At 38.0% G+C, this 14,461-nt stretch overlaps 1 protein-coding gene across 1 annotated transcript in view; it reads right to left on the bottom strand.

Annotated features, from left to right (window-relative positions):
• The window catches only part of LOC150085636 (attractin-like protein 1), a 585,126-nt gene that overhangs the window by 407,969 nt on the left and 162,696 nt on the right, over positions 1-14,461 (bottom strand). Inside the window, exon 7 of the mRNA XM_090374629.1 lies at positions 8,845-9,097. Coding sequence (XP_090230755.1) covers positions 8,845-9,097 — 253 coding nt within the window. The remainder of the gene's footprint in view (positions 1-8,844; positions 9,098-14,461) is intronic.

The raw sequence follows: 14,461 nt of genomic DNA on the forward strand, positions 1-14,461 counted from the left end.
TCTCATTTAGAATTCGTTGATAACATTAGTTTTTAAATTCTATACATTGGTCCCACTGTATAGAATTTAAAAACTGTCTGAGACCACTGTAGTCTCCGTTACAAAGGAAAAATCACTTGCATTTACCATTGATGGTAGTTACATCTTTAAGTAAATTTCACATCAATACAGTGTGATGACTGCCACATAGTGGTTCTTTTATCTGCAGATTCTTAATGCATGAAGAATCACTGGTGATAACCAGATCATGAATAATTGTTCTTTCTTGTTGCCTTTCTAACATACTGCTGCAGAAGTCATCCAATAAATCTACAAAAGCCTTGGTCATGTGTGAATAACCATCCCACAAATTCCACTCAACATTTGAAATATTAAAATCCCCATTATAAGACATCCTGATTTACAGGCCCACTATTTCTCTGTGGAACTGTTTGGTATATTCATCACAGTGATTAGGCCTATAGCACACTCTCCAACTCTTATTTTTGTTTTCCCAGTGCTTGTTATGCCACACCAAACTGACTCACCATTGCACTGGTCTGGTCAATCATATCAACTGGATGCACTGCCATAGATGTTATGTAGCTGGCATGTGCAGGAGGCCTGGACTACATCGGACCACCATATTATCACCTTCCAGCTTGTGCACTAACTAAATCAGACTCCACCCCAACGTATGATATTATCAGGTACAATATGAACAAAGGTAACTGGCAGATATACAAAAAAATCCATGCATTTCTCCTTTCACAGACACACCAAGAAGAAAATAAAATTATCCAAATAAACAGGTTAGCATCCAAACAAACAGGTTAAAAAAACTGATGGAAACTATGATAAGAGCAGGTGCTGTGAGATGAATTGAAGGATTAATCAGGCAAGAAAACACTTTCAGGGATCCAGGCAAAGGTTAAGGCCAGAAGGAAAACATACTGGAATTTAAGGAATCAGTATATAAGCTTCATAAACTATATAATATTGGTGTAGATGCACCATAATTTACACAAAAATTTGAACTACCTATGTAGCGTAAAGGCATTGCTTTAATTGTATCTCATATTGTGGGTGCCTTCACAACGAGATAGCTGGTATTGCACTACTTCAAATAAATAACGCTTCTCTAGTAGAGAAGACTATTGTTATTTATTTTCAGTGGATACCACCACCCAGACGATCGTTTCGAAGCTAGTGGGCTTCATCATCAGTGGGTGGGCAGGTACCCGATATTATATAGTTAATTACCTAAACCCATAAGAAATGAAGCCTTGTGCATTTCATCTTTTAATATATTATTATTACCTACACCATTTGGCATCTCTCATTGTGGAAACAGCTTCGCAACTGTGATGGCATGCTGCATTACCAGGGTACCTGCCCACCCACTGACAATGAAGCCCACTAGATTCGAAACGATTGTCAGGGTGGTGGTATCCACTGAAAATAAATAACAGTAGTCTTCTCTACTAGAGAAGCGTTATTTATTTGAAGTAGTGCAATACCAGCTATCTCGTTATGAAGGCACCCACAATATGAGATACAATTAAAACGATGCCTTTACACTACATACGTAGTTCAAATTTATGGGTAAACTATAGTGTATCTATACCGATATTATATAGTTAATTACCTAAACCCATAAGAAATTATGCCTTGTGCATTTCATCTTCTAATAAGCTTTATAAGGAAGAAAAAGGACTGATGGCAAATGCTTGTTGGTATCACTGGTAATGCCGACCCCCTGGGGTGTGGATTGTTACCACCAAGTTGCCAAAAGGCAATGTGGTAATCACCAGAAACACAGACTGGCCAGACTGCAAACACCTGGGAAGAAACAGTCAGCAACGTTCTTGATGAACTGTTTTAGGTAAATGACAATCCAATCACTGAAGACCAGTCAATTATATGCAATGAAAAAAACAACTATCGAAATCTGGAGACAGACCACTTTCACCCTGAAGACACTATTCCATAGCATTAGATAAAACTAAAAAAACTAATGGCCAGGAAATGATCTTATTGAAATATAAATGGTAAAAGAATTGAAATAGAAATGGATAAAAAGCTATCTGCAAACTGCACAATAACTGTTCACAAAAGGGAATCTTCCCTCACCACTTGAAAACAGGCTAACATAAGATTAATACTCAAGAACCAAAAAAAAAACACACACACACCAACAGATCCAATATCATAGAGGCCCATTGCCTTGTTACCAATTTTCGGCAAGGTAATGGAGAGGTTTATTTTATTCAGGTTACAAACCCACTATTTCAGTTATTCCCAAAGTGGGCGATAATGCCCCTGGGGGGGAGGATTATTTAGAGGGTGCAAAAAAGCAATGGAGGAGGAAGGGGCATTTGAGGCTGAATCTTCCCGAGTGTGTTGATCGCTTATTTGCTATGGTTCAGGTTATCACATAGCATGAATGTTGGTGCATAATTGTTAAGTAATTACACAGAGTATCACATGAATGGTGTGCACTGATAAGATTCCATTCTCAAATTATAAGTGAAAATCGCACACCCTTGTCTGAGTTTTTTTTTTTATGAAAACCCCAAACACGAGAGGCATTAGAACCTATAGTACTTAGTACCGTGCTTAGGTTGGAGGTTGAGAAGACGAAAGAAGATATTTGTTGACATTAGACTTGAATTTCTGTAGACTGTAATTTTCAGGAAATACGTACGAAGGAAGGCTGCTCCTTCGTACGTATTTCCTGAATGTAATATATTCTTCGTATGTAAATGGCAGTTGAATGAATAAACGAGGAAGATGAAAAGTTGGTTCTGTGAGTCTGAAGTTGGACAGTAAATGGATGTTGGCAGCATGTGTTCGGACTGTTTTGAAAGAGAGAGCGGGAATTATAGAAGCCAATTCAGAAGAACAGTGCCCTTGCAGGAAATACTGTCCTTAACAATGGTCTCTGCAGCAGTTTTTATTTAAAGTATAAAAGATTCTTTTACTTTCATTTGTACACCAAGAATCAACATATTTAATGAAAAACAACGATGATAAAATAACCAGAAATAAAAAGAAATATTTTACTGCGGCAATTATATAAATAAGGAACCATGCAAACCGTAAATGTATTTCTATCTTAGAAAATAAAATTAATATTTGCACTTTATACATAAGTGAACAGAATGTGCAAGCACATTCACGCTTCTTATGAAACCAATTAAAGCTACTTCTTTCTATCAATGAAACACATTACACCCCATTTTCGACACAAAAATTATTGAATTAAGCAACGATTCAATTCAAAGATGCATATATGAAATGGCTGAAATTGTGTAAGGTATGTTGTGTAGCAGACTAAATACTACAGAATTTGCATTACAGCTAGAAGAGTCAAATTTGCCAGGCAATGAATCTTTGCCTCTAGCATGTGTGTGCTTTATAAAAGATGAAAGTTTAGTTCAAGAGTAGTTGTTTGCAAGTCAGTTAGAAACAGATACTAAAGAGGAGTCAATATTATGTGTTGTTGGGCAGTTCTTTAAAAACTAGAAAATTACGCTTGCTAACATTCTTGCTTTTGTGATGGATGGAACTCTATCAATGACTGGACACTACTACTGTGGTTGTGTTGCATACCTGAAGAAAGTTGTACCAAATGTTTTTAACATTCACTGCCAACATCTGGTTGCAAAAAACCTCAGTGCCTTCACAAGTCATTATACACTTGATTATTGGTGTTAATAAAATCAAAGCCCATGCTCTCAACGATAGACTATTCTGGGAACTTTGTGTTGAGAATGATGACAATTTTCAACGTTTGTTGTTTCATACTAAGCTATCAAAAGGTAACTGCATAAGATGCTTTTATAACCTTTTTGACTCTGTTGTGGAGTTTTTGATAAACTTCAAGGTATCATATGCATGATTCTGCATATTTGTTTGAACTATTTGCAAAGCTTAATGAAATGAATTTACAGTTGGAAGGAAATGATATCAACCTTATTAAGGCTAAATCTATAGTATCCACTTTTATTTCTAAGTTAACTTTATTCAAGTGCAGTGTGGGCCGTCGCAAGCAATGTCAATTTTTCTTCCTCTCTGTCTGAGCTAGAAAAGATTCATGGGATACATGATGATGATCTGCAAGTCTTTTGTGACCATTTGGATACGATGCATACAGATAGGTCTGAAAGATTTAAGGATCTTCTTTTGATAGAAATTACAGATTGGGTGATGAATCCATTTTTATATATTGAGGAAGTTGGGGTATTAGAGGAAGAACTAACTGAGTTACAAAATGATATTAAGCTGAAACCAAAGTTTAAGAAATCTTATCAAGAGTTCTGGTTACAGAGGAAAATTTCTGATCACTATCCTGCACTATGGACAGTGGTTAAGAATCTACTTATTGCATTCCCAACTTCATATTTAGTAGAACGTGGCTTTAGGGTGGTCATCCAACATCTCCAAGGAAAGAAATTGACTCCAGATTATTGAATGTAGTAATTTAAGACTCCTAAGTGACTTTAAACCAGACATTGAGAAACTGATATTATGTGTTCAAGCCCATCCCTCGCATTAAAAATTTACAGAAAAATGAACTTGTTACTAAATGTAGTTAAGTATTTTGTTAAGCGATTGTCAGATTTTGAAAGGCTAGAATCACTAGTCCAGTAATTTCAATATGTTGAATTAAATAAAATAAAACTTTTATTGGATTTGAAATAAATGTACAATTAATCATAACTCATTTGAATTAATTTTTTTATTATCTTCCTCATTGGGTTATGCAGTCTGCCACTCTGTTTGTTTGTTTGTTATTTGGTTTTTAGGAGCATTAGCAACTAAGGCCATATTGCTCCTAGGATATGCGGTGGTCATTTCCTGACCTTTCCGCATCCTCCATATTAGGTGGTCATGGGCTCGAACCCCGGTCTAATTAAGAAGCGTGTGCTACGCACTGCTGCTCCTGCCCACCTGGCTACGGAGGCGCCTCTGCCACTCTGTCTGAAAAATATTTTTATAAGTTACGAGTGTGGGGGGGGGGGACATTGGGAATGCATTTATAGAACCAAGGGGGCAGTGACTCAAAAAAATTTAGAAACCACTACACTATTTCAATGCAAATTTATAATCAGACAAACAAAATGGGTTTAAACAGGGATGCAACGGACTACCTAGTCAAACAGTAAATACAGCAGAGGAAAAATACATACTGGCCATATCCATTGATTTTGCATGAGCTTTTGATGCATTTGATTGTTAGTTTGTTATTTGGTTTTTAGGAGCATTAGCAACTAAGGCCATATTGCTCCGGGACATGTGGTGTCATTCCCAGACCTTTCCGCATCCTCCGTATTTGGTGGTCATGGGCTCGAACCCCGGTCTAATTAAGAAGCGTGTGCTACGCACTGCAGCTCCTGCCCACCTGGCTACGGAGGTGCCTCTGCCACTCTGTCTGAAAAATATTTTTATTTTTATAAGTTACGAGTGGGGGGGGGGGACATTGGGAATGCATTTAGAGAACTAAGGGGACGGTGACTCAAAAAAGTTCAGAAACCACTACACTATTTCAATGCAAATTTATAATCAGACAAAAAAATGGGTTTAAACAGGGATGCAATGGACTATCTAGTCAAACAGTAAATACAGCAGAAGAAAAATACATACTGGCCATATCCATTGACTTTGCATGAGCTTTTGATGCATTTTGATGGCCCAGCATACTTTGCAGATTGCAATATGCTGGAATACCACAAAACTTATAAGAGATAGTTCAAGATTATCTCAAGGGCAAACAAGTCTCAGTCAAAACCAGATATTACTGCATCACCAGGAGTGACAAAAGGATCCCCCCCCCCGCCAGAGTTCATTTCTGGAACCTAGTACTGGATGAATTCTGGGAATGGATGTAGGCCCAAGTGACAGGGTTGCCTTCACTTATGATCTTGTGCTGATTGTAGAGGCCAAAACCTGGACTCTTTCAGAACAGCATGCTAAGTTAAGGTAAGCAAACCCTTATCCATAATTATGAGACCATCTTTGGATATTCAGGCGAGGTTCTAATGGACTGGAGATGTACAGATGTATCCCCAATTCATCCATAGGGTGATCAATAGGTGACATGAGTAATTATGGACCTGTTACCTCAACTTCTGTGGACCCGATTATGGACCTGTTACCTCAATTTCTGTTCGAGGGAAAATAATGGTCTCTGGTTGAAGAAAATAATGCAGCACCATCTGGACAGGAATGCAATTATACTGCAGCCACATCAGGGATTTTTTAAGGGGAAATCTTGTATGACCAATCAGAACTGGATGCAAAAAATAATTTTGATATCATATACTTGGATCTTAGGAAAGCTTTTGATACTGTTGCACATAAAAGACTGATGTACAATTGGAGTAGTATGGCATTAAGGGAAATAAAACTGCTCTCGATAAAGGGATGGTTAGAGACAGCGAGTGGTTATTAGTGGATACTGCTCTTCTTCGACTAATGTTATTAGTGATGTCCCACATGATTCAGTGCTGGACACGTTGTTTTCTATATTTATTAATGATATTTAAGAAGATATATCAGGCTTGATGCCTGTCTGAAGATGATACAAAGGTTGATTAATGACACTAATCAAAGTAAACAACTCCAACAAGATCTAAACAAATTAAAGGTCTATGGGTTGAGAAATGGCAGTTGAAGTTTTAGCATTGACAAATGTAAGGTACTGTATATGGGTAGCAATAATAAAAGATTAAAACACAAACTGTGTAATACTACACTCAGGGTAGTGGAAAATGAAAAAGACCAGGGGGATAACTGTGCAATAAGACATGTAGTTCTCTGAACAATTTAGTTCAGATATGAACAATGTAGATATGTAGTTCTCTGAACAAAAACCCATGAGTTGTCAAGACAGCTCGTGGTTTTGTGCATGATATATCGGAACTTTGCTAGCAAGAATAAGGAGGTAATTATCCCAGTGTATTAGTCAGAGGTTCCCAAAGATTGTGGTGACCCCCCAAAGGGCATACTTGATTTTGGGGGGGGGGGGGGGCACTACAAAGGGCATACTTGATGTTTGGCAGAACATTTGTTCTTTTCCTTGGAGAACTTTTTTTAACAAACTATGAACAAACCATTCCACTAAACTAGGTACAAAGCAGATTTTATTTATTGCTATTTTTCATAGTTTACTCATATTTTCTTTCTTTGCGATTAAATGTATAGGAATATATGTTATTTATAAAACTATTATATTCATAGCTAAATTTTAGGCTATATCTGTCTATTTGCACTTGTTCTGAAACTTGAAGAGCATGTGAAATTAATTTAAAAAGTTTTAAGGAGGCTCAAGGTTAAAAGTTTGGAAACCTCTAGTATAAGGCAATGGTTGGGCCACATCTTAAGTACTGCAAACAGGTCTGGAGGCCTCATTTTAGGATGGGTGTAAATCTGCTGGAATGGGTACAGAGAAGGCCAATGAGATTTGTGAAGGTTTTTTTTTTTTTTTTTTTTTTTTTTAGGAGCATTAGCAACTAGGGCCATATTGCTCCGGGGATATGCGATGGTCATTCCCTGACCTCTCCGCGTCCTCTGTATTTGGTGGTTACGGGCTCGAACCCTGGTCTAATCAAGAAGCATGTGCTATGCACTGCTGCTCCTGCCCATCTGGCTACGGAGACCCCCACCCCTATTGGTGAAGGGAATGAAAGGATGGTCTTCACAAAACAGGCTTCAGTTGTGCACATTGCAGGGTCTGGAGACTAGGGACATGTGAGATGATCTTGTTTAGGTGTTTAAGGCTTTGAATGGATTGAGAAAGTTCAATGCTGATGCCATTCTTCCTCTTACTCGGACGGCACACATTGGGGGAGCATAAATTCAAATTGAGAAAGGATGGATGCAGGACAGATGTGTGCACATTTGCCTTCAGCTAGTGAGTAGTTGATCACTGGAACAAACTTCCATCTGTTGGTGTGGACATGGGCAGTTTGAATAAATTAAAGGAAGAACTAACAAATTATTGGAGGGGATGGGTAATTGATGTAGGAAGGTCCCCCCACATTGGCTGATGCTTTATAAGCTTGCTTTCTTTACATCTCATGCTGCCACTACTACTACTACTACTACTACTACTACTACTAATAATAATAATCCAAAAATTAAGTTTTGCCATTTTTCCCTGATTCTTGACCAAAAATTCTTTGACTTCACTTGTCCAATTTTCAATTTCCTGATTTTCCAGCATGTAGACACCCTACACATTTAAGAAAACCTATTAATAATATAAAGCGTTTAGGGTGTAAGCCTCAAGCTATGGAAAAGTCTAGACTATGTATAAGTATAGTGAGAAAGTATCAATAATACATAGCCAAATCTGAATGAACAGAATATTAGCAAATTGGCATCATTTTAAGTTATATCTCATATTGTGAATACCTTCACAACGAGTTGCCATGATATTGCACTACTTCGAATAAGTAACGCTTCACCTGAGAAGAAGACTAATGTTACTTATTCTCAGATAGATACCACCACCCAGACGGCACTGTTTCAGGGCTATTTGGCCCTTCTTCGGTGGGTGGGTAAGTACCCGAGTGATGCAATGATGGCAAAACAGTTATGCCATTTTGCTAATATTCTGTTCATTCAGATTTGGCTATGTATTATTGATGCTTTCGCACTATACTTATACATAGGAAACCTATTAATAAACTACAATTATTTTTTCAAAATTATTCTTGATTTGCAATTAGCAGACTAGTAATACCCACCCCACCAAAAAAAAAAAAAAAAAAAAACTGTTTTGATGAAATATTGTTAAAATTGTATGCAACCATAAGATTACACATTTTTATTTTAATATGAAATAATATAACTTACCAAAGTCGTACTGCTGAACGGTATTAAGGTATCCATAAATAGGATTATGACCAAAAATAACAATCATAGAACCACCAACAACTGTTGATGTATGTCCCACAGCAGGAAGGGGACTACAAGGCTCAGTGTGACAATCCTGCTCACCTGTTGTTTTTCTTAGGGATGTCCAGGTAGTTTTCTCAGGGATGAATAACCACAGTTCATCTACTACTGTTCCATTGTAAAGAATCCCACCATACATATACAGATTGTCCTTAAAGTAAAAAAATTCTATTATTAAAAACAATAAGCATGTGGGTGGGTGGGTGGGTGTGTCTACACGAAGCCATATTTCATGCACACACACACACACACAATTGTTATTTCTAGTACTATTCAATGAAGGTATTTTATGCAAATTTACCATGAATTTACTGTTTTGAAATTTACCATTTGAGAGTCTGCTGATGAGGCTAGTAGCAGCTAGTCGTGTTAAATTATTGTTTTTATATAACTTTTGATTTAAATGTATTAGTAGTATAGTATTTTTTGTGATTTTCTGATTAATTTGATGCATTTATTCATTACACAGCCTCGTAACTGATTTGGAAAACCACAGTTGATCCTGCCGCCATTGTATCGACAGTAGCATTCGAATCTGCTACCACTGTTTTTCGTATCGGTACAGCAGATATTGGAAGTTTCTAGTAACTTGTAGCAGTATAATCAGTAACAGCATAGGATTATAAACTATAAATTATAGCACTGCTTACATGTTTTAATAACTACACTTGTCATGTAGAAGTCACGTACGACAATAATAATATTAGCAGAACTTTTAAAATTGCCGATTTCGCATATATAGCTAGATGAGAGTTCGAACCATGAGGGGGGGGGCAATAGATAGTTAAATTTATTATCTATTATAAATACTTCGATTTTAAACGTAAAGTTTTAACTTAACACATATAACCACTTAGATTTACAAACGTAAGTTTGTAAATCTAACTTAGTACATATCTTATAACTTATAACTTATAACTTAGTACATATAACTTAAACTTGATAGGAGACACGAAATTAATATAACATAACTCGGAATGAGATAAAACTCGATACTGAAATATACATATATAGTGTTATTACTGTGTTGGGATAGAAGTTAAGGGTAATATTTTTAATCGTATTAAATTTATATTTGAATTGTATTAAAATTGAATTGAATTCATGCCTCAGACCAGAACAGCAAAGCAAAAGGCTCAAGGTAGTGGGAGTGCTGTGGCTTGGGGAGAATGGGAGGGGGGGGGAAGGAATTGTCCTCAGAATCATAGCCTTTTGAAATGTACTGCTTACTTGATGTTTGTGGAGCTATCAGGAATGGGATATGATATTGCCAAAGGGAATGTCTTTGTGTGTGTGCTCGATGTAAGGAGCGTAAGGAAATGAAGTGCCAATTCAGCATTGTTATGGGCTTTTATGAGAACTTGAACAGGGTAAATGCCCTTGAAAGACTTAAATTGAAGGGGCCCATCAAGCTCTCAGATGCCCACATCAACGCTAGAGCTTGCACTTGAACATCAGGCAACATAGCGGCAATCCCCAAGGCAGAATGCACCGGTCCCACGGGAACTAGTTGTTGTCGGTGACTCTATTGTCAGGGAAATGGGGAATATATTGTGTAAAAAGGATAGGTGAACAGGACCAGGGTATGTATGAATGTATTTGTGTAGGGTGGCACCTGGAACATGACCGGCTCCCACTAGCTTTGATTGATTTTGATTTGGTAGTTGTTGGCGCATCGGCATCTGTGGCCATATTGCACCTCCCAAGGTTTTTGTAGTACTTTGATCCAAGCCCGAGGCGGGAATCGAACCCGCGACCTTTGGGTTGCCGGGCAGGTACTTTACCCACTCGGCTAGCCCGGTCGGCTGCTCCCACTAGCCTAGTCAGCAGACTCTCAAATGGTAAATAACATAAGCCTCTGAAAATTACATATAGATAGAGTGGTAATATCCCAACTAAAACCTTCAAAGCAGGTGTTGAAATCGTTTTAAAAATCTTCAAAATGCAAAGTGACATTGTACACTGGATAGACATCAATTTTACTGTCACTAGCAGCATAAGAAATTTTACTGTCACTAGTAGCATAAGAAACTATATGGAGAAACACAAAGTTATAATAAATTCTTAAAGATTTTTTAGAAAGACCCCACTCAGTTCTAGAAACTCTGACAAAAGCACCGGTGAAATTTCCAATCTTAATTCACAGATTGAATAAAGAAGGGAGAAAATTTAACCTGCTACGATAGTTATTCCCAAAAGTTTAATTTCCGTTACTAGCGGTATTTGTGTATTGTTTATTTTAACTCTTGGTGGTCAACGAATGTCCAATTTAGAGCCAAGGACCATAACTTTTGTCTTGGTAGGACTAATTTTTAACTTATTTTCAACTGTCCATCGTTGAAGATCAAATAAAACTTTCTCCACAGAAATTTCGATTGAAGATCTTGAATTGCCACTAACAAGGGCTGTCAAATCATCTGCATATGCGATCTTCACATTGTCAAAGGTTCGGGTAATCCAACCTTGCAAAACAAAGTTCCAGAAAAGTGGTCCCAGAATGGAGCTTTGAGGACACCCTTGAAAGACCTGACGCAAAATTTGTCTGTACTTAGATCTGACGGTGATAAATCTGTTAGAAAAATAGCTCTTAATTAGAAGATAAAGTTGCTGGGAACATTCGAAGGCACTTTCCCACCAAAGGTAATCAAAAGCACCCTCGAAGTCAATAAAGATAGCAAGAGTAAACTTGAAACTGGAGTGTTCAACAGAAAAAATGAAGTCAGCAAGGTGCTCCTCACAGGAGTTTCCAGAGTGAATCCATATTGATTAAGCACAATTAGTTCCTGTTCCGATAAGTTGTTTAATCGCAGGGGCAATTAAATGTTCTAATAGCTTAGAACATAGTTGGTTGGCAAATAAGGCTACAGGCCGATAAGACCTTGGTCCCTGAGGGGGCCTGTCTGGATTCCTAATCAGCTTGATAAGGGCAGTCTTCTACAGATCCAGGAAAGTTCCAGCATCTAAACATTTAGGGACCAGGGTATGTTTGCCAAGGGCAAAAGCTGATGACGCTGTAGAGCAGATATCATCTTTTAAGGGCACAAAATGTGATATTGTTGTTCACGTTGCCACCAATTATATTAAGAGTAGGAGAACGATGGAATTACTTAAAAAAGTACAGGTCAATGTTGCAAAAAAGTCATGAGTTAGGGTTAAATTTGAAAGTGTCGGCAATTCTGCCCAGACACGATAGGACGGAGTCCATGATGAGAGCCTTGTCAATCAATTCGGCCCTGGAGGGAATGTGCAAGGCTCAAGGGGTAGAATTTTTCTCAGCCTGGTCTGTGCTTCTTAACAGTAGAGACTGCTTCTACAGGGATGGGATACACTAAAATAGAAAAGTTGCAAAAATATATTTGCTGATGCTATCAAGGCAGATGGGTTGGAAAACTGCTAGCTTGATGGGATACATGGACTAATAGATTAACAGTAGCTGCTGGCAGAGGTGAAAGTGATTCTTGCACTACTTCTATTGGAATGAGCAGCAGCCTGGAAAACAAGATGCAGGGTATTTCTGAGACTGCTGGGAATCATTGGGGTACAAAGAAACACATGGGTTGTATTAGGGTAGCTAAGAATAGGAACAGGTGCATGTGTACTTGCGTGTGCACCAATGCTAGGAGTTTGGTAAATAAACTTGATGAATTTGAGGTGTTGTTCAAAACTTCAGAGGCAGATACCGTTGGGATAACAGAGATGTGGTGTCACACAGATATAAGGAATGCAGAACTGGAATTTTGGGAGTACAATGTATACAGGAAGGATAGACAGGATAGCAAGGGAGGAGGGGTTATGCTATTGGTTAAGAAACACAAAATCCAAGGAAGTGAAGCCAGTTGAAATCGCTGGACAGTGCAGTGTCGAGTCAGTTCGGTGTGACATAAGCACTGGGAAAGCAAAATTGAGTAGGAGTGTGCTATAGGCCTAATGACTGATGAGTATAATAAACAATATAGAGAAATAGAGTGGGCCAGTAAATCAGAGTGTCTTATAATGGGAATTTTAATTTCCCAGATATTGACTGGAATTTGTGGGTTGGTCACTCACAAACTAGCAAAGCTTTTGTGGATGATTGTTTTCTACAGCAGCAGCATGTTCAGGAGGCAACTAGGAGTAATACTCTTGATCTGATTATCAGTAGTGATTCTTCATGCATTAAGAATCTGCAGATAAAGGAACCACTATGTGGAAGTGATCACAGTGTGCTCAAGTGGGATTTACTCAAAGCAGCAACTACCATCACGGATAAAGGGAAGGGTTTTTGCTTTCGTAAGGGTGACTGTGGTGGTCTGAGACTGCATTTAAATTCTATACGGTTGGACCAACTGATGATGTTACCAACAGCAAATTCAAAATGGGAAGCATTCAAAGAATTATTCTTGGAAGCTACTAGGCTTTTCATACCAACTAAGAAATATTGTTCAAGGTTTAGGCCTAAATGGTTGTCAGATGAACTAATTAAACATGTGGCAGAGAAGAAAAATCCATGGGATACATATAAATTAACAGGTGTCACGGAAGCCTATGATAGATATAAGCTGGTCCATAACCAAGTCACAAAGGCGGTTAGGCAGGCAAAGGCATATTACGAGAAATCTTTGGCAAAGGATGCAAAGAAAAACAGCAAAGAGTTCTTTACTGATGTAAACTCGAGAAGGAAGAGGATGAATCAGATTGATCCACCTGATATCGACGGTTCAACTGTTGATGATCCTGCTCAGGTAGCTAACAAACTGAATGAGTATTTTGCTTCTACATTTACACAAGTTATTCAGGGAGGGCAATGCCAGAAGTTTATCAAACTCTGGCAGGGAGCTTAATGATTTTGTAATAACTGAGAACAAAGTGGAGGAGAAATTGTTGAAGATAAACATAAAAAAGGCACCTAAGGTGGATGAGATCTATCCAGTTATATTAAAGGAGGCAGCAAAGGAAGCAAGCAAACCTTTAGCCACAATTATGAGAGCTTCCTTGGACTCAGGGGAGGTACCCATGGACTGGAGATGTGCAAATGTGACCCTAATTCACAAAGGAGGATCTAAGGGTGACAAGTAATTACAAACATGTTAGTTTAACTTCTGTTCCAAGGAAATTAATGGAGGCACTGGTTAAAGAAGCATTGAAGGATTATCTAGACAACACTTCGGTTATACTTCGGACACACACACACAGCATGGCTTTGTTAAGGGGAAGTCCTGTCTGACCAATTTGATTGGATACTATGTGGTCAGAAAGGACCTGAATGCAATAAATAATTTGATATCATATACTTGGATGTCAGGAAAGCTTTTATACTGTTACACATGGAAGACTACTGTACAAATTGCAGCAGTATGGCATAAAGGGCAAGTTGATACTATGGATAAAGGGATGGTTGAGTGGCAGAAGACAGACAGTGGTAATCAATGGACACTGCTCTTCATGGACTAATGTTATTAGTGGATTCCCCAGGGTTCAGTGTTAGGTCCATTGTGGTATTCTGTATTTATTAATGATACTGATGAAGGTATTTCAG

Source organism: Mastigoproctus giganteus, chromosome 5 (assembly GCF_048544385.1).
Source record: "Mastigoproctus giganteus isolate SK-2022 chromosome 5, ASM4854438v1, whole genome shotgun sequence".
In the NCBI taxonomy this organism is placed as follows: Eukaryota; Metazoa; Arthropoda; class Arachnida; order Uropygi; family Thelyphonidae; genus Mastigoproctus; species Mastigoproctus giganteus.